The sequence below is a fragment of the Mugil cephalus genome, chromosome 17 (assembly GCF_022458985.1).
Source record: "Mugil cephalus isolate CIBA_MC_2020 chromosome 17, CIBA_Mcephalus_1.1, whole genome shotgun sequence".
Lineage (NCBI taxonomy): Eukaryota > Metazoa > Chordata > Actinopteri > Mugiliformes > Mugilidae > Mugil > Mugil cephalus.
Genome location: NC_061786.1, coordinates 18,155,462 through 18,176,178, shown reverse-complemented (window position 1 = coordinate 18,176,178; position 20,717 = coordinate 18,155,462). Strand labels below are relative to the sequence as shown.

General features: G+C 41.9%; 2 protein-coding genes and 1 non-coding gene across 5 annotated transcripts; all 3 read right to left on the bottom strand.

Annotated features, from left to right (window-relative positions):
- Positions 1–283: 283 nt before the first annotated feature.
- On the bottom strand, positions 284–356 carry trnaa-agc. Its single transcript has one exon. It is a non-coding gene; the product is annotated as a tRNA-Ala (tRNA).
- A 316-nt stretch (positions 357–672) lies between these two features.
- On the bottom strand, positions 673–7,390 carry mapre3a (microtubule-associated protein, RP/EB family, member 3a). Of its 2 annotated transcripts, none has more exons than XM_047611827.1 (7): positions 7,241–7,390; positions 5,560–5,687; positions 5,303–5,448; positions 5,000–5,192; positions 3,234–3,376; positions 2,817–2,969; positions 673–2,095 (listed from the first exon to the last, which is right to left on the bottom strand). In XM_047611827.1, the coding sequence occupies exons 2-7, from the start codon at positions 5,678–5,680 to the stop codon at positions 2,027–2,029; spliced, it is 825 nt and encodes a 274-aa protein (XP_047467783.1). In that variant the 5' UTR covers positions 5,681–5,687; positions 7,241–7,390; the 3' UTR covers positions 673–2,026. The 2 variants fall into 2 exon arrangements, with proteins under 2 accessions (XP_047467783.1, XP_047467784.1); XM_047611828.1 differs by having other exon boundaries at positions 5,036–5,192.
- Positions 7,391–8,465: 1,075 nt separating this feature from the next.
- On the bottom strand, positions 8,466–17,711 carry dpysl5a (dihydropyrimidinase like 5a). 2 transcript variants are annotated; one of them, XM_047611779.1, is made up of 13 exons: positions 17,548–17,711; positions 15,217–15,487; positions 13,141–13,299; positions 12,813–12,992; positions 12,638–12,706; positions 12,447–12,491; positions 12,232–12,307; positions 11,995–12,151; positions 11,770–11,911; positions 11,438–11,580; positions 11,098–11,305; positions 10,829–10,997; positions 8,466–10,085 (listed from the first exon to the last, which is right to left on the bottom strand). In XM_047611779.1, the coding sequence occupies exons 2-13, from the start codon at positions 15,475–15,477 to the stop codon at positions 10,000–10,002; spliced, it is 1,695 nt and encodes a 564-aa protein (XP_047467735.1). In that variant the 5' UTR covers positions 15,478–15,487; positions 17,548–17,711; the 3' UTR covers positions 8,466–9,999. The 2 variants fall into 2 exon arrangements, with proteins under 2 accessions (XP_047467735.1, XP_047467734.1); XM_047611778.1 differs by lacking the exon at positions 17,548–17,711 and adding an exon at positions 15,620–15,693.
- Between the last annotated feature and the right edge of the window lie 3,006 nt (positions 17,712–20,717).

Genomic DNA, 20,717 nt, shown 5'->3' with positions numbered 1-20,717 from the left:
CTAATCAACTCGTCTGAATTAACGAATCGTTTACGGTGTAGTAATGTATCCTTTTTTGTTGTTGTTTTATATATAATATGTGTAATCTATTTCAAACGCAGTAGGAAATGTACACTCACAGACGACTTGAAAAATGTTAAACAGTAGTAAAGTTGGGAAAGAGTTTATTTGCTCGGATTGTTCTTGTTAATTTGTATTTACGGCTTGTGTACGTATATTTCCATAGCATGTAAGTATTATAGATGTAAGTGTATATAGAATGAAAGAAACTAAAAAGATCATTTGGAGGATGCGGGCATCGATCCCGCTACCTCTCGCATGCTAAGCGAGCGCTCTACCATTTGAGCTAATCCCCCATGCAGTACAATCATAAAATCATACCATTTTTGACTAGATACAGTATATGTGTAGACAAAAATCGTATGAAAACTGGATATAGCTATTTTTTTTTCTATATGTGATAAACAATTGTGGTGCAAAGTGATGTCTTACAATGCAATCGTATTACCATGTTAACCATGCTATGTATTGGGTGGTAGATAATGCTGATTAAAACTTGCCCCGTTTCAGAATCAACTGTTTTTGCACGAATGACCAAAGGCATTCAAAGGTCTACGGTGGGCTTCACCTTAAAACTACCATATAATCGACACAAAATACAGCACAGAAGTCGTTTCACAACTGTTTATTTATCCAAAACTCAAAAGATGAGTGTTCTGTAGATGTTTACATGGTTAATGAAGACAAGATCCAGAGCAGACAACAGCCAGTTTGCAAAGTAAAAAATAGCTTGGATAGGATAAAGAGACCTCCTTGTTTACCTGGATACTAATGATGACCAGTCAAGTGGTCACAGATCTCTCCACAGTGACGTTCGTCGAGACGACAATTCATAAACCCTGGGGAAACCGTTTTGCAGCAAATTTTAAACACAGAATGATTAGCAGTAAAATCATGATGTCACTTGGGTTATGCGGGTGTATTGATTAAGTGTCAGGCTTCCTTAAATAAAAATAAAACTAAACGAACAAACAAAAAAACATTAGAACTGCTACAATCTATAAACCATGTTGTCAGTCTGCAGGCGCATTATCCTTTAACCTCTAAATTTTAAACTTAAAGGCTACTGCATGTCAGCCAATTAACCGTGCGACATCACACAGAGTCTCCACAGAAAAATACATTTACAAAATATCACTCATTCACAGTCAATGTGTAACATTCTCATGCTCAGATATGTTGCTGATCAATAACGAACAATCGCAGAGCACCGATCATTTGCCACGAAGAATTTCCTTCAGCATGTCTACATGTCACGAACCCTCTGTAGCGCGAACAATGGCAAACGTGGCCTCAGCTTTCGATCCTCGTACAGTAGGTTTGCACCGATTTTGCTACAGAAAGTTAATCTAAATTAAATATAAGTTAAATAAATAAGAAACTGTTATTACAAAGTCACTTTTGTTACAGCTTTAGTAGCTCAGGGAGTGTCCTGATGGCACATTGGAGCAGAGGTGTCATTGTGTGCTCTGACAGTAGTATTAACAGCGCACCAAAGGCAAATAAATAACCCCAGAATGAGACGTTGTTCTTTGAGAAATTAAAAATGTTGGTAATATTTACATACTTAAACTTGCCATAACAACCTCCATGCCAGGCTCGGCTCTATTTTCTGCGTTACTCATGCTGAAATAACTGTGATACGTTATACGTTACTGTTATTGTTAACTGTGTAAGTGGAGGCAGGGAGGAGCAGCAAATGACGACGCAGAGTAGTTGTGTATTCTGTGTAGATACCCACAGGGTGGAGGGGGTAGGTTACCAACAGATATATATATATATATATATATGTATGTATATATATTTATATGACAAAGAAAGGAAAAGACAGACGGAGAGCTGGGTTGATGGTGAGTATTTGTAGAAAGCGTGCAGAGAGAGTAGAAAATAAATGAGGGTCAAAACAAAAAAAAGAAAAAGGAAGGTGAAGATGGAGATGACGAGGGGAAAGGGAGAGATGGCGGGTTCAGTATTCATCCTGGTCCAGGTGAGCTTGCTCATCGAGGTCTTCATCCTCTGGAGGTGCAAAGCCTTCCTGAGATACAGAAAAACACAGAAACATTACAATGTCGTCTGCACACGTAGTTAGAAGATGAAACCATTACAATTTAATCAAATCGACACAATTATTAATATGCATATAGAAAAAAATTTTTTTTGTAACCTCTGCTTTCTAAACGCATCTGTAACAGCAAGAAGAAGGTCCTTCGATCTGAATTTTGTAGGATTTCAGCTGATCTTTGCAGAAATGTAATATAGGGGTCATCTTTATTTTGTTCCGTTATCTTACAATAAGCTAGATAAACTGTTCTGGGTTACTGATTCTTACTCGGAGCGGCAGCCACTGTATGTTCTGCTTATAGACTGTATGAAAAGACGGACAAACCCTCCTTGAACCTGCAGTTTTAAAGCTCAGTGGAGTCTCTGGCCATCGATATCTTAAAAATACCTGACTCCAGCTTTTAAGTTGGCTTCATGTTTATTTCTCATGTAAATTTAAGGATTTTAACATCCGCTGGGAAGTAATTCAGTGTTCAGCTTCAGAGGTCACCGCTTAAAAAAGAAAAGCTGTCTACAATTTACAACCTCACCACTAGAGGGCAATATATGCTACATGCTGGCCCTTTAATCTGTCAAGGACATGATCTCCAAAAGTGGGTGCTAAAAAAAACCAAAATGCTCTAACAACTATGACACTGTGCCATTTACAATGAGATATAATCCTCACGGAAACGTTTGCATGGTTAAAAAGATACCTCTGTTGCGTAGAGAATGTCAATTATCCTGCTGAGGACGGGGTTGCTGTCACTCTCGTGCTCCTGGCAGATGAGCTCGATGTCCCGTAGTTTGCTGAAGTAGAAGTCTCTTTCCTTCTCTAGTCCATCTACAGTCAACTTCAACTCCATCAACTTTTCATCAAGGAAAGAGAAATAAATGTCTATGAAAAAGCTGGAAGTCCCAAAAAACTAATCCAAACAATGTAGTCAGGACGAAGCACCACAAGTGTTTTTTATGAAGTGAATGAAGACACAAATTGTAGATGACAAATACATCCTTATTTCAAGTAAGTTATAAGTTATGAGCATACCAATACCAATTATACCATATTATTTACACGTATGTTTTCTCCAAGCAAGGTTATCTCTAAATCCCCAAATCACACGCAACTCTACCTGTTGATTTAGCTCCATGATCTCTGCATCGCTGCCTCCATTTCTAGACAAAGTTGGGTTCTTCCTCATGGCCGGAGTGTTGTGCTGGACCCGCTGCGGTGTTGGCATGTTTTTGGGAACTGTCGGCGATGTCCTCTGTGGTCCTGGAGTGGTCAGAGATGATGAAAAGTGTTGAGCAATAGAACTGAAATGAGTTGAACTGCAATGTTTTTTGGCTGTATAGCAATTGTGGCGATGGATATAGCACATTATAGAGCGCTGAAGCTATCGGCTTGTAGCTCACTGCTGTGACTTTGATATGCCTTTTTTTTTTGTTTGTTTTAGACCAGAACTGAGATGAATGACGTCAAATTGCCAAATTGCAAATTTAATTTAATTTTGGCTGAAAGTTTATTTGAGTCGGAATCTTAAAAAGAAAAACCTCGGTCATACCAAACCTCTATAAGTGCTTCAGCAAAGGTGTTTCGGATAGAGACAAAACATGCCAACACACATTACTGCAGGTTTGAAAATAAATGCAGTGATTCTGCCCATTTGCAACCACACTGCTTCCCAGTGACAAAGTCACAAAGCAGGCTTATGACACGCTACAAGTCAGAGTAGGTTGTTCGCCATGATTATCAAGCAATAAAAGCTTTCATGGAGACAGAGCAAGGCAGTCGGGCCGACGTTACTCTTGTTAGTAAAATGACAAACTTGCTTTTAATTGTCAGTGTTGCATCACCTGCATGATGCAGGACACCGTGGGTGAATAGTTGCACTCAATATTTCTGTCCGTGTTTACGGATCATGATCAAAGTAAAGTTATAATTAGAGTTGCCTAATGTGGATTTACTGCCTCACTAACGCTGCACCCCACTATGCACTGTGGTGATTATTGCTGCCTTCAAATGTTGACGGGTGAAATCCACTCGGCTGTTGTGGTATTTACGCCAAAAGTGGAAATGATTACAGAAACGAGGGTGGATAGTACTGTATTTAGTAGACTTCATAGTCTTATATTATGTCATATTCTCAACAGCCTCGTCCTTTCATCATGCTTTTTTATTTCCTATATTGAGTTACCTGGTCATTAGCTTGATAAATGCCTCTGTTGTTTCCAGATGCTAACATATCACCTAGCAGTGGTGTTCTCCAAGCTTTAGGCCTGGACACACCAAACCAATATCAACAAACCACCAGCGACAAAGCCAATGAACACGCCACAAATCCTAAATCTGTCATGAGAGGAAATACGCATTTAAACAAATACATTTAAATGGGGTTTAAAACTAGAAGAGCTAGGAAGCTACGTAGCTTGAAAGAGCTAGCTCCAGCACACTCTCCTGAATCAAGCTGACCTAAGTCTAATCATGCTGATGAGAAAATCACAGACTGGATGATCATTATGAATGATGTAGTTTGTGTCAACGGTGCAGGACAAACTGTCAGAACTACAGGTGTTTATCGACTGTCCTACACAAGCTAATGGGCGACCATTGGATTGGTGAGTCCTACGCAGCCCTTACGCTACCACTCGGACTCCCAAGCATTTCGTCTCGCAACCACGAGCTCCATTTGAAGGCAGCATGTGCCAAAACCCCACCAGTGACTCAATCATACCTACAGTGTCATAGTTTTGTGAATGCTGGGCAGTGAGATGGATCGAAGAGGACAGCAGTCATTCTGTGAATCGTGCTGCTCACACCACTTGCTTGCAGGGAGCGCTCTTGAGCCAAACAAAGCTCAGCAAGACCGTGCAGCAAAGGCAAAATGGTTTGCTTTACCTGGGTTTCTCTTTGGTTTGTGGATAAATTGATCACCTGGATTGGGGGGAGGGGCCACGTCCTGCCCCTGTCTGGCTAGTAAAGGGTCGTACTCCTTCCCGTCGTAGTTGGCGTCGAAGAACTTCTTGAACCATTGGACGAATTCAAAGTTGTCTTGGAATTTCCCTTTTACAAGCTTTTCTACGGGAATAATCTGCACAATGGAAAGAAGAAACGTCTTTGAGGTTAGCAGATAAAGTAGAAAAGATGGATTTAAGGCATGAAACTATCAAGTTGTTGAATGAAGGATCAAAGGAGTCTGACTTTGTCAACGCTCATCCTTTTAAAAGCTGCCTGAAGAACTTTGAAGTTGTGTATAAATTCGTGCTCCAGCTTGGCTTGAAATTTGACCTTCTTCAGAAGAATGCACCCCGGAAACAACATGTCCATGAACTGGCAGTATGCCGCTCCTGAAATAAATAAAAACACAAAGAGACGAAACATTTTCAGAATGTTCACAGCATGAGTTTGTTAAAAAAGGGAAAAGAAAGAAATAAAGCCGATGTTTTTGTCGGCCTCACCTGAACATAGCTGTTCGATCTTGGTGTAGGTGAGATGCAAAGAGTCGTTGACCCACGCCAGCATGTCATGTCGGCTGAGGTTGTCAATGGACACGGATGTGGCGTACACATTCACTGCCATCCCCTAACTGAGACAGAAGACAAAAGAACAGTCAAAAACCCACTCAGTTGGCTTTTTCTGACGGACTTCTAGGGTAGACCATGTTAGTTCAAACCAAAACCTGATCTATTTGTTTGATTGGCCATTAGTCAAGCGATTAATCAAGTTGCAGGGTTTATTTCCGCCCGTTTTACCATGTGTTAGGCGACTTAAGGTCTTCAAGAAACTCAAAAAGTCCTGTAGCCTTCGTTTAAGCCTTGTTTCTTGGGTAACCAACTAATTCTTCCATCTGGTTTTTGTAAGTAAACAACTATACTGGTTTATATTTGTAGCTGAACTGCTTGTCCTGCACTGTACTCAGGATTTACCCCATTGCCGGTTAACCGTATAATCTATATCCCAAATGCATCCCCGGGTTTGTAGCACCATGTTTCCATCATATGTCGTAGGGTGGTATTAGAGACCCCGTGCTTGTTGCAGTTGCCGGCCTGCACTTAAAGCCCCCCCTCATCTCCATCGTCTACCTTTTGCCATGCACGCAGGCTCGATTTTTGACTCTTTTCCTCTCAGATTTAGCCTACAGACGTGCGTTGAGTGTAATCCTCCCTAGATTAAACAGAAATATCCCGGTGTTTGTGAGCAGCTTTACACATCTGCCAGCCCCCCCCACCCCACCACCACCCCACCCCAGCCTTCTCTGTGCTCACTTCGCCTGCCTGTTAATACCTTCCAGCGGTGTCATGTCAGACTCACATTAGAAACACCTCACCGTTTCCTGCACTGGGAATAAGATTCACACTCACACTCACACAGACCACCTTTGAAAATGTTGGTTTTTGCCCCCGAGAGCCTGAGAGAAACCAGAATGATGATGAGTCCAACAGTGGGACTGAATAACCAGTGATTTCTGGTGATGCACCTTCATCAGCGCATACCAGCATTCTCTCTCTCCCCACGGGGCTCGGCTATCGCACAATAACATGATTACAACCTCTTTTTTTTTAACCATGCAATAAAAGCCCTTTATGAGTTCGGCTTTCGTTCACAGACTTTGCACTGCGCGTAAATGCAATGAACAGTCCACGAATAACTGCATCCAGAGCAACGCATGAAAGGGAAGATAATCTATTCTTTAAAAATAAACAACAACAAAAAGAAAGAAAAACAGCCTGGCTTTGTATAAAAAGAAGAAGAAGAAAGCTAAAAAAGATGACCGCAGCAAAGACTCCCGAGTGCAAACCGCTCAAGTCTTGCAGGAGCGGAATTAAATGGGGCGGGGGTCTGGATTTCTCAAACCGAGAGCAGAGAACAATAAATGTGGCCGTTTGCAGGGTGCGTTTCTGTAAAAAAAAGCCGCAGCGCTGCTGCTGCTGGTGGTGGTGCTGCTGCTGCTTTCCGAGCGGCCCCCTCTACAGGCCTCCCCGAATACCTCAGGACTGTCAGTGCACGGGAAATATCCTTCCCTGCGTGGGAATAAAAAAAAACGCAGCTTCGACGCAAAAAAAACCCCAACATAAAATAAATGGAGAAATAACGAGCTCGGAGCGGAGGAGTGGGCCGCGAAAGCCGTGAAATACTCACAGTTATTCCGGAGTGCCTGTGTTGTGATCACGCTGGCTGTATTCCTTATGTCAGTGCCCGTTGCTGTCGTCGTTGTCAGACCCTGCGCGGTGCGGTGCTCGGTAACGGGCCGCCCTGTCTGGGGCTGCAACAATCCGGCCCCTGGCGCGCATGCGCCCGACTCCATGCTGTTAAAGGTTCATTATAAATAGGACTTTGGCCTGTTCCGGCCAGGAGACACATAATGTTTCGGGTTGGGGTTTTAAGGCCTCTGCAAGGTTTTTGTTTTTTGTGAGGTCACGCATGTCGACAAATATTTGGTCTGATATATGGAAATACGAGGCGTGCAACCAGAATCACAGCATCACACGGATCACCTGTTAATACCAGATCAAGGCTCACATAAGCAGGATTTTACATTTGCAGCTGGATCAAGTGAAGTTTGGATGAATCTTAAGATGCAAAGGCACCACGTGGTATAAGTTTCCAGCAAAAAAAATGTTCTGATTTGCTACAGCCATCATCCTGGAAAGCCATCACATCACCTGGTGGATTCTTAAAAATGTTAACTACAACCTCTCACTGACTATACCACTAATGATCAGAGTAATAGTCCAATCACAACAAAAGCACCACCTCAGGCTGAGAGAGGTACAGTAAATCTGTTATCATGCATGCTAACGTTGACAGCCAATAACCATCCGGGTATAAAATGTGGATCTATCCACACAAAAGAGATATGAAGAGGTAGATATTGAAGAATATGCAAAAATATACAAGATGTATAAATGTAGTATAAAATATAAACGATATATAAGTTGTAAGATACATAAATAATGAGATAAATACATTCCGTATAAAATATATAACAGTTAGATTATCAGATGATTTAATTTATTGTCCATGTACAAGTTGGAAACTCTGATCAGACTGGTTTCTGTTTGGTAGATAATGAAGTAAATACAGCTGGTATGAGTGAAAACTTGTAATTATTAGGCCAGTTTGTTCTGAAGATATTTTAGTTTGATACTTAGTGAATACATAAATAATGGTCCCACTAAACAGTGTTTTCCTTGTTAGAGGTCAAAAGCCAAAAAGTAGAAAAGTGTAGAGGAGTAAAAACGTCTCCCTCTGAGATTATGTGATGTAATACCATAAATTATGAAGTGAATGCACTTTGTACTTTGGTACACTTAGTTCCTGTCCAACAGTCATCAGTCAGCTCACACAGCAATCAGAGGGCTTCATTTCACTGTGGTTTATTTGCACTCAAATCATGTGATAAAGAGCTGCAAGAAGAAATAAGAAATAAAGGAATTCAATGTGACCATACATTGTTCAGCACCAGTGGACATTTGGGAGGGGAAAGACACGGCAAAATTCACTGGAGCATAATCCTGAACAAAAGTGAAATCTGTCCCCAAAACAAAAAAATAATAAAAAAATTAAACAACATAGTTTACTGTATCACGATCATCTCCTGAACATAACCGGGTCTAATAAAAAAAAATGAGCTAACTCTTACGTGCATCCCTGCTTACACTGCAGTTTTTGACAAAAATACAATCAAGTTACTAAGACAATTATTCACAAGCAAACATTTTTTAAAAAACAATAAATATACAGTAGTTGACAACTTAAAAAAAAAAGTATCAGTGCTTTTCTGTAGTCGCTAAACAAACATACAAACGTTGGGTGGCATAAGAAGGCATCTGATCCCCTGAAGGCTTGGCATTAACTGACTAACATCTCTGCTTTTATGCTCATGTGGAAGCTAAAGAGGATCCCCTTCTCTGTATGCTTCACAGTGGTGTGCTACATTGGAAGTGTCAGCCAGAGGAACGTTTACATCCTGCTGCTTCAGACCAGAACCAGTCGAACAAGTTGTAAAACCTCGATCAGTGAGTCACGATCTGCAGCAGCAGCGGCGGCAGGATGGGACGATGTGTTTGAGGGTGTCGGTGAAGAAGGCAGTTTGGGTGAGATTTTTTTTTTTTTTTTTTTTTTTTTTTTACTCTCTGTGGAAATGATCACAAAGAATACTGTGATCAGTAGTAGTAGTGCTCTGCCACCATGCACAATACTCAGCGTATTTTCATTCACATTAGGTGTGGGGTGGAACAGGAGCCCGTTCTGCTATGATGCTGTAAACATGATCCCAAACTCTGCAACAGTAGCATCAAAAGAAAATAACACAAATATTAAAAAAAAAAAATGAATTAGGGTATTTTTTAACAATTGATCGATAGCAACTTTTTTTTTTTTTTTTCTTTTTAGTAACTGACATTTTTATGTCGAAGTCCTTTTAATAATTTATTGCATTTCATTCACCATGACTCGCGGTAAAAAGACATTTCGTGACGATAAATCATGTAAAAAGGCATCTAAATAGAACATGATACAAGTGCAAAAATCGTAATTTACAGTGAGGTAACACAATCGCATCGTAATAAAAACCAATGACTCGCCTCCTTATCCCTAAAACTATTATTAAGATACAACAATTTATCCCCTAACATGATACAAAGTAACACAATGGCAACTCATTATTATTATTTTTTTTTCCATCTTCTGCTTATATTTGGTTAACATTTGACTGAAATTTGGTAGCTATAACCACTTTTCCAATATAACTGTGGCCATACGGTCCACACATACAGTATTCTAGGTTTCCAGAAAGAAAGGGAAAAAACAAAAAAACAAAACAAGTCTTCTTGCTCGGCCGTACGTTTCCCTCGGGTATCATTTCTTCTGCTTTTTAGTAACGGACGTCTGACTCGTTACCAGATCCCGCTGGATCTCCCTCCAGGAGGAGCGAGGATCCTGGCCGAGGATCTCTTTGGAATCTTGTCGTCGATCTGAGCACCTGTGGACAGGATCACGCGGGTTGAGTAGAGCGACACAAGGAGCCACTTTATCCTTGTTACGTGCAGCTCAGTAATGTTTTTTTTTTTTCTCCAGGGGCCTCTAAACAGCTTATGCAAAGTTTAAGGCAGCTTTAAGAAACGCAGCATGCTTAAAAAGATGAAAGTGCATTCCACTGAAAATGCAAAACATCTACAGCTTGCTTGCAAGTAACTGGGCGTAAAGTCCTGCTGCCAAAATAAAAGCACTACTGTTATATTCCTAATTGTAGGGTTTAGTTTGCTCCCTGGATACGCATCTGCTCTTTTGTAGCACACCATACCCCTAATTCTGCAGAAAATGGTTAAGAGCTGGTCTGAAAATGCATCACCATGAAGGATTTAACTACAGAGGAGGTGTGTCTCAGTCATCCGGGTCACGACATGTCTAAAATCTAGGCTAAAGATGTTTCATAACTCACCCAAGTTGCTTCTTCAGGAGGTGGTGCCCCTCTGAAACTCACATGACTAAGGCCTGCTAACGACCTGCTAGTCAACTAACATCCCCAATATTATCTTGGCATGGTTGAGGAATCTCTAACAACACGTCAACAGCCTCACAAGACTCCTTCATATGAACCACAGCACCTTAATTAGGCCAATTATTCGGCCAAAATGGACCTGAAAATTATCTCCATTTACTGCTCGTATATATTTTTAAAACGTGCAGGAATTTCAGCATTCGCATAAATCTGTTGGTCCTCACCAGACAGGCTGAAGCTGGACTCATGGAGGTCCCTCACGCCCCCGTGCCGGGTGCAGGGGCGCGTCGGAGTGTCCAGGTCCGAAGCTCCAAAGTCCCTCTTCCCTGAATTTGCCAAGGTGACGACTTCGCCCGTGTAGGGCTCCCGCTCTACAGCTTTCACCGCCTGGCACTGGTAAACCGCAAAGTGAAGCAGAAGCAAATGAATGACCACGTTAAAACTAACAAACAAAAAAAAAAACCCGTACAGAACGAGGACAGCGGCCTGATACCTTTTCCCTCTGGACCATCTTCTTGTAGAGGTAATCTGGGAAAGTCCTCAGCGGGCAGAACTTTCCAGAGCCCTCGGCGCATGTGAAGATGCCATTTTCATAGACCAGGCGCCCGCGGCTGATGGTCACCAGGGGTACGCCGTGACAACGGAGACCTTCATAAAGGTTTATATCGCCTCCCTGGACCTGGTTATCCACAGAAATGGTCCTGCAGGCAGAGACGCAAACACAGAGATGACCCAGTTTTTATGCAGACAAAAGACACATCAGCCCAGGAGAAGCGAGGCGAAAGCTGCAGCGAGACAAGCGGGTCGATAAATGGATGGATCGAGTTTCATACTTGGATCCCTCGGGGTCCCAAACCACCACATCAGCATCTGCTCCCGGGATGATCCTGCCTTTCCTCGGGTAGAGGTTGTAGATTTTGGCTGCGTTCGAGCTTGTGACTGCTACAAAGCGATTCTCGTCCATTTTACCTCCAATCTGTTAATTGCAGCACGAGACGCAAATTCAGATATTTTTTCTAACAAACAGCTACACATGTGTTTGTGCCTCTTCTGCCTGTGCTCATTTCTCAAAGGTTTTACATTCATAAACCCCCAAATCAAAGCAGATGTGCTATTTGTGGAAAGTTGTCTGGCAGCAATACGGGAACAAAGAAGCCTCACATACCACTCCTTTCTCCCAGATGACGCTCATACGGTCCTGAATGCCGGGAAGCCCGTGGGGGATCTTTGTGAAGTCATCCTTGCCCATGGCTCTCTGTTTGATGGTGAATGGACGGTGGTCGGACCCCACGACGTTCAGAGTGTCGCTGCGGCACGGAGAGGAAATCAAATTTGTTAGAAGAAGACACCAGATCGGATTTAATAACACACCACACGGACTGAGTCTCACTTTCCCAGCAGGCTCATTAAGAAAGTGGGAGTGTTGGGGTCCAGGCGGAGAGGAGGCACGGTTACGTGGGCGGCAGCGTGGGCCCAGTCCTGGTGATAGTACTGCATGCCGGTCAGGACGGTGTGCGCCGTGGTCGTCTCTCCGTGGACAACCTTACCTGCGATCAGACGGTACAAAAGACTAAAGGTTAAAGAAAAAAAAAAGATAGAGATTAGCATGTTGAAGAAGAAGCCTCACCTTGCATCTTCGCTGTGGCCACTACATCTCCTGCAGACATACTGGACACGTTCACAAGGTAGATCGGGCAGTGGGCCTAGAAGACAGCCAACAGCATACAGTCATTTTTACACGATCTACAGCCGCATTTGTGTGAGATCTTAAAAAGTACAGCGAGTTGTTGAGTTTTGAGCTTTCATTGCTAACACCCTGCTGCGCTGATTATGATCACTCACCCTGTTAGCGATGGTAATTGCCCTGTGGGTTGCCTCTGCTTCCAGCTGTTTGGGAGAAATAACAGTATTTGTAGGGGTGCTGAGATGGAAACTGGACTCGTTTAAATGAAAGAAATCGTATTCGTAATCCTGTTAAGAGACATTTTATTTGAAACTGAGAGGCGTTTTTAAGCAGGGCAATCCTAACACACCTCTTCAGGCCTGCTGATTTCAATCCCTTCTGGGCCACTGATGCCGAGATCCAGCGCCTCCTTTGCACCCTGAGGAGAAACAAATGAGTAGAATTTGCAATAATGTTGACATTTAAGATCCTTAATTTGTGTATACCACAGCGAGTCATCGACGTGTATTTTCCCCCCGACCGACCTCCGCCACCAGTTCTCCGTTCTCGGCGTGGACCCTCGCGATGGCTCCGATGTCCTTGCAGTGATGCAGCGCCTGGAAGAGTTCGCTGTCCCTCAGCATGAACGTCTCCTTGTAAGCCATGAACATCTGAAAGGAATTCACGCCTTCTTCTCTCACCAGCTTCTCCATCTCGGCTCGCACCTGCAAAAGAATGCAACAAAACCCCATGATATTTTAATGTTCATAAGAATGGCAGGAGTCTTGTTTCAATCAGCTATTGCAGTGTATTGGAGCTTAAACACATAAAATTAATGTTTTACATGGTGTAACAAGCACAGCGTTGCACTACCTTGGGCCCCCACCAAGTAACTCCTACGTGCAGAGCGTAGTCGCAGCAGGATTTGGAGTCGGCCGAGCTGCGGCACTTCTCGTAGGCTTCCAGCAAGGACTCATTCTTCTCCGGCAGAACGTGTCCGATCACCATCGTGGTGCCGCCGGCTAAAGCAGCCTGGAAGGAATACAAACAGTAGCTCTTGAGTTACTAAAAAAAAAATGCAGAAAAGCATAATTTCTGTCCTTTACTTATTTTAATTAATGAAATAAATGGACATTAAACTTGATTTACTCTTTAAAGGCGGCATTAAAGCAGAAGCCATTGATTTGCTGAAGCCCATAAATACCGAAGGAACTGTAATCTGCTAATCAGCACTACAGTGAAAGCCATCAATTGCCATTAATGACTACTTTTATGGTTTGTTTGCAGATGACTGCTGAGGGAAATAAAAATCTACTAATAGTAGTGAAAGCGTGGGATCGATTGCTCCGCACGGTGCCATCGTGAGGTATTTCACGGTTTATCATACTAGCCCCAGCAACGGAGGACAGAGTGTGTTTTGTGTATGAGTGCATGCTTCACCGAGCATCTGTCAGCTGACCCTAGAGACTCGAGTAGTGTGCACTGGGAAGGAGGACGGGTGGTGGGAGGGAGGCGTGAGCCTGAGAACCATTGTCTGTCGGCACAATGGCGTGAGTGAAAGGGCTTTGCGGCAGTCTTTGCAGCAGCCCCCCGGTATCCATGGAGACGGATACTGATCTGCATTTGTCTCGGGACGTATTTTGGAGCATGGCGGGCAGACAAGGATGGAGGGAGGGAGGGAGGGAGGGAGGGAGTGAGGGGAGGGGCCCAGGAGGGAGGAACGAGGCTGGGCGATGGAGAACAGTGGAGAATAGTGTCTGTCACCAGCGTCTACCGGTCTGTTCGGTCACAGCATCCATCACCCCGTAGCACGCGCCAACTCAAACTGTGATATACAGTGATGAGTCATCATGGTGCCCTGAGGCGGGCGGTGTGTGGGATATCCCGGTTCTTATCAGCCTCCTTTCTGGCAGCCTTCCCTACAGCAAAGTGTCAAATCATCTCCGTGTAATGCTGGTGAAATGAACTCGGCAACCTTACGGCACCTCAGAATAAAGAACGCCCATCCATCTTTCTATCTTCTCTAAATTAGCAACAACCTATAGATTCATGTCCATGGTGATTTATTTAAGTGTTTTGTTCAAAATTACAGTTTGCTAGGGGTGGGAAAAAATATCGATATGGCGATATATCGCGATACTTATTCTTCCGATACAATATCGATTTTGAACGTCTTCATATAGCTTTTGGAAGGAAAAGAAAAAGTCATGTTTTGAGCCTATCATGTACAAGTGAAATAACATGGAAATGGATCATTTGGATTAATATTGTTTTTTGACTCAGTTTGTCCAATGAATTATCACTGTCATCTGATGTATATATATACAACTTATATTTTAAGATGCAATTAAAATTTCTCAGTGAACTACGTAGAATATCGCAATATATCACAATATCATAATATCGCAATAATGTATCGTATCGTGACTCAAGTATCGTGATACGTATCGTATCGTGAAGTCCTTGCCAATACCCACCCCTTCAGTTTGCAGTTATGGAAAAGTAAAAAAAAAAGAAAAGAAAAAGTTAAAAGATTAGAAGATTTGAGGAGGTGAAAACAGAGACTTTCTGCTATTTTTGTTGAACAGCTGACCTACTTCCAGACTGAACTCGACTTTTGAGGTTTATAAAAAACTGTAAGGAATACTTCTAAGCAGTCTACTTGATTTGGTTTAACAAGCACTTTTTATTCCATTTTACTTCATGTTTAATGATGTGAAAATGTTCTTCTTTCTGTAATCTTTGCCAGCAAGAGGAGCTCGGCCCAAAATAACCAACGTATCTAAGAATATTAAGAAGCATTGCTGACATTAACATCAGTGAAAAGCTTTTATTGGCCTTTATCTATGGAACTAAATGACAAATTCGTGCTTACAATCATAACACAATTTTCATTTGACTTGTGAAGGCGTTATTAGGTCACGCCAGCTGCTCTGCTTCCAAACTTACCTTGGTGCCGCTGTAGAAATCATCGGCCGTGGTGGCGTTCATGAAGCTCTCCTCCAGGTGGACGCTGGTGTCGATGCCCCCGGGCAGCACCAGTTTCCCCGAGGCGTCGATCACCTTGGCCCCGCCGGGGATCATCAGCTCCCTCCCCACCTGCTGGATGATGCCGTTCTCGATGTAGACGTCGGCCTCCTGGGTGCAGTCGTCGTTCACCACTTTGCCGCCCTTTATCAGGATCCGCACCATCGCTGAGCTGGAAGACATGGCTATTGCTCTGTAAGGAAGAAAGAGGAAGATTCGTCAAACCTGCAATACCATTAAGAAAAAACACACAAGAAGAGTAGCATCCAGTTGTACAACCAAGAGAAAAAATAAACTCAACAAACTACAAGACATTTTCCAGTACCTCATTCTGACAGTGTAGTGTGACTACAGAGGAGAGAGTAGGGTCAGTGATGCTGCTCTGTGACCAGTCCTGTCACACTGTGACTGACATCAGCTACGAGGCTGAGCAGGCTGTGTCAGTCACCGCCTGAGACCTGACGTCCCAGCGGATAGTTACGCAGAAAAACAGAAGGAGTCTAGTCGTGAGTCACAACAATAAACAATGAGGTCAACGAGGCCATTATTCTGAAAGGAGTAAAGAAGCTACTGACGATTATGTTCAACACACTACGGAGCTATATTAAAAGATACAGTAAAAGTCAAATAATTCACTGCAGAGCTTCTCAACCTGTGGGTTAGAGCCCTTAAAAGGAGTCATTAAATGAATTTCCAGATTAGAAATGGGCTGGATTATAATGTAAAGCTAAATCTACTTTTTAAATTATTATTATTATTTTTTATTTTGAGATCCGAGGCCAGATTACAGTATAATTTCCTGGCGTTTGTGCATTTTAGCTACTTGCAAGGAGTTTATATTTTAATAATTTAAAAATGCACACACAGCGCACTCCGGTAGCTGGTGTATCAAATCCATTAAGGAATAATGGATCCAAAATCTGGATCTACATCATCTACATCTTCCTTTATTTGCGGTAAGTGCAGCAGAGCTTCATGTTAAGTAATTAGATTTTCTTAACTGGATAAATACAAATTATTAAAGACTTTTTAGTGTCATATCCCACTTTCCTTAGGGGGTGGGCTTGGCCCTTAAAGTATCTCGATCCTCTCATGCTAATTAAGTCACACACAGGCAAAAAAAAAAATGTTCCTTAAACCAGTTCTTGGGCAGATTGCTGTCGTGGTGATTAACTATTAATCAGTGGCAATGAGGCAATATCCAAGATGTGCACCCACCCTTCCTCCCCTCTCTATCAATGATGGGATGGGCTGGGTGTGAGTGTGTGTGTGTGTATGTATGTGTGTGTGCCCATCCTTGCGTGCTTGCGTGTGGCACGTGTGCGTGCGGGACGCGTACGTATGAGGGTGCGGCAACTTTACTGCATGGCATGGACTCCTTCACACATCCAGATCAGATGGTAGAGATTGGGGCGGAAGAGTAAATATCCATAGCAGTGATGCAGACAGGCTGCACCCACTTCTTAAAGACTGAGTTGCAGTTATTATCATCACCATCATCATCACCACCGCCGCCATCATCCGTGGAAGTGGAAGTTGCGGCCGGCTAGTTCATAATAAACAGGTGAGCCTATGTCACCTGCAGGAGCCGCACAATAAATCGGTGCAATTGTTCAAAAAAAAAAAAAACAAAAAAAAACACGTAAATAGAAAACAGAGTCCGAATGCAACATAAATATGAGCAAGTATTTCATTTAAAATATCACTTTGGAGTACAATTATACAGCTACAAGCCCTGGTGCGCTAATATTATTCAAATTTAGGATATTTATATATTTAATCCGTCCATAAAAATCCATATAATCCACGGTTAGTGTCATTCTGAACGATCACTCCGGTAAATATGGTCGCTTTGCTGATTACGCGTGAACGCAGTGGAAATGATGAGACTTGACACAAAGAAACCGGTCTCCATCCGGCATTACCGACCTAGAAACCTTCCGCCTTCCCCAACTATCCCTCCCTCCTCCACAATAAACACCGGCTCGCCGTGCAACGCTTAAATGGCCTCGGTTTACGGTCATCATGCATGTCTGTGCGCCTGGGTGAGGAGGTGTAGTTGTAGTTCAGGGTGTGTGGGGATCCTGGGGAGGATGGCAGGGACAGGCAGGCAGGGCAGACACCCAGACACCACGTATCCAGGGGAAACAAAGTCTCCCGGCTCAAGGAGATGATCCCTCCTCCACCACCCCTCAGACAGAGAGCCACTGCAGCCTGCTGCTCATAATAAAATCTGGTGGTGTGGACACGTACCTCCTCAATGGGCCTGCTGCTGCTGCTGCTACTCCACTCGGGTCTCTCGTTACTTTCTAACAGGAGCAGAATGCAACACAATCCGCGGGTGGCACTTCCCAAGGAGATACACACGCCAGATGGATACCTTCCTGGCCGGTCCGGGACCAGCAGACCAGGCGCAGCATCATCGCCGTGAAGCCAGCAAAGGGGTAGCAAGAATACTTCCGGTTTAGGGCTTTCAAAATAAGAGCTCAGCTGCTGAAAACTGCAACTGGCAAAAATAATGAGACTAATCTTAATTTTAATGTCCCTTTCTTTTTTTGTAACAGTCTTTCTACGTGCTTAAAGATTATTTCCAAGATTCACTTTTACAAGATACAGAATTAAGGTGAAAGAAATATCACAGGTTCAATGTTTCCTCAGTCACCGTTAACATCAATAGGACAGCTGAGGTGTGGAAAATGATTTGCTTTCATTAATATTTATTTTTTGTATCGAACCTATCATGTACAGTTTAAATGTGCGGCCACTAACACCTGCTTGTGTGGCAATAACATTGCAAGTGTGAGCATGTTGGCATAATTATTTGGTATAAATATATGATTATAGTAACAGATCTTCTCTAACAACCAGAAAATAATTTTCTGTTATGAATTACTTTAAAATGCACTTTTTTCTCGCATATTCCTTCTCATACAGAGTGCTATTTGGTAGCGTTAGGTTACTTATCTGGGAACTTATCTCGTTACTGGTCTCTGCAAAATTTATGTTCTCATAATGATGATAAAGACTCTTGAATCTTGTTCTACTGTTTAGCAATGCTTCTGCAAATTTTAGATTATCTAAAGTTTTTTTTAAAGAGAGCATGCTACTAAATGATTTAACTTATGTACATGACTTCCCAACCTGCAACCCCCCATCGGATATTTGTTATACCACCATCACTGCAAACAGTATGTTAGGTTAAGGCTTTTCTCTTGATAACAAATTAGTAGTTATATATATCAGTAGTTATATACCTAGTAGTATATAGTTGATTTCAGAAACTTCACATAATGTAATAAAAAAAATCTTGATTAGATAACTTTTGGCCAGGTTTATTCTAGTAAATGCATGTAAATTATTGGTGTTTCTAAAAATAAAGGTGATTTTTGTCATCAATAAATTTGCCTCGACTCTTGACTCTTTCAGTAAAACTAACAATATTTGCCCTGCATTTCTGCCTCACAATTGAGACCTATTTTTTTTTTTTTTTTTTTATTTTGTAGGGAAACCGCCCGTCTTCCTGTGGGAGTCTGCGTTTCTATGGTTAACTTAACGCATCTCGCAGCATCCAGGCCTTGCGACGCTGTGTCGCTCCAATCAGCAGCGTTGAGTGAAGGCTTGGTCTCATAAACATCCAATTACCTTGGACTTAAGGCGTGTCCACTATGAGGAGGCCGTACCACTATCAGAAGAAGAGGGTGATGTGAAGATGCCAGCACAGTAAGTCTGGAAAACAGACCATGATAATATGCTGGTCATGGCTTAAATGCCTCAGTGAACATAACTTGAAGTTAATAATAGCCCTTATTTTCTTATGTGTCGTCTTGCAATGCCCTAACTGTATATAAAAAGGACTTGAGGCACAAAACAGACAACATAGCCTGCAAGAATATGACTTTATCAGCTGAGTGACAAGCTGAGGAGTGACAGCACGTTCAGGTCTGATCAGAGAAGAGCTGTCTGTGCTTAAAGGACTGAAAGGTGGTGAATACAGGCATCAAGACACAGAGGATCACATCCCCTGCCGGAGGGCCTGATGGTTCGCAAACTGGAGCTGAATTCGATATCAGCCTCCTGACAATCACAAGCTTAAACTGAGGCATCATAGCCGGAGCTGCTCCTGAATCTAAATGTATTTCCCCACTCATAGTAGTAGCCTAGCACCTCACAATTGCTGATTAATTTGGGAGTAATAGTGAAGTTTAACTATGATTTTGACAAAAATAATAAATACACATAACTAAATTATATGACTAGAACAGAGACACTCTTAAAGTTAGTAGTTTTTCATACTGTAACATGTAAAAAATGTAGCAGAAATTAAGCCTATTATACAAATAAAAATGTAAAATAATTGTTTGCCTCTATTGATCATGATATCATTAATTTGATTGTATTCGATGTGAACCTAAATTGAAATTGTATGTTATCTACTGTCATAATCAGGCATAATGTTAATTAATTTGATAATAAATCATTAATATTGTTAAATATATGACACAAACATGAGCTTTAATATATATTTTTGCAAATATTTGCATATCTGATAATAATAATAATGCTAACAGTGTATTTTTTCCTTTGTCCCAAGGTATGCCAATTTCAGAAAAACTAATTATATGCAGATTTTGAGTAATTTATAATATTATTATACATTTTTTTTTATAGTGTCCTATTTAAAGTCGGTCTCCATGGTTTCACTCACTATAGCGAAACCACGGAGACAGGTAAGCTAAAGAAAGCTAGCTAGCATTATCAGAATTCCAACTTTATTTAGAAGCACAGCACTTAAGAAATGTTTTCACCCCTTACCTAAAGAAGTTAATCAAACGTTAATTTAACGTAGCTACAAATAAAATATTCTGCATGAGTTAGTGTCAGTTTCTAGCGTCGAATTGCCACCTAGCCAATTAGGCTAAACAATCGATTTAGCTATGTAGCTAATGTATTTTTAACTGATGTATGGCTCATGTATGTAACTTTAGGAGGGTAATAAAAATATAGCAGAAATAAAAGTGGGGGGTTAGTAGGCATGATGGTATATTTGTTATGTTTAATATTAATTTAATAAATAATGTTTAGGTAGGTCACTGCGGAAGAGGGTTCATATACATCCGTGTATTTAACGTTAGCTTAAGATTACATCAAGCTAGTGTTAGCTTAGTCCTGCATAAATGCTGCATTCTGCCGTACTTCATACATACACACACACACACACACCTGTTGTTTTTATACTCTTTTGTGGTATGATGGGGCTATTGGATTAGCTGAAGTGTGTACGAATTGGATTGGTTTTAACATTATTTCTGTGCTGTTTTCACTGGTTACACACATTAAGATGCTTAAGGTCTGCAACCATTTACAGATGCTTTAATACAACTACACTAGGATGGGTACATTTATTCAAATAGACACTCACTTGT

Coding starts and splice junctions, on each gene's coding strand:
- mapre3a (XM_047611827.1), bottom strand. CDS start 5,680: ATGGCAGTGAATGTGTACGCCACATCCGTGTCCATTGACAACCTCAGC. Junction 5,449..5,559: donor GATCGAACAGCTATGTTCAG/GTGAGGCCGACA, acceptor TATTTATTTCAG/GAGCGGCATACTGCCAGTTC. Junction 2,096..2,816: donor ACATTCTCTACGCAACAGAG/GTATCTTTTTAA, acceptor TCTGTATCTCAG/GAAGGCTTTGCACCTCCAGA.
- dpysl5a (XM_047611778.1), bottom strand. Junction 12,993..13,140: donor TTACTTGGTGGGGGCCCAAG/GTAGTGCAACGC, acceptor ATTCTTTTGCAG/GTGCGAGCCGAGATGGAGAA. Junction 10,998..11,097: donor AGATGGTCCAGAGGGAAAAG/GTATCAGGCCGC, acceptor GCGGTTTACCAG/TGCCAGGCGGTGAAAGCTGT.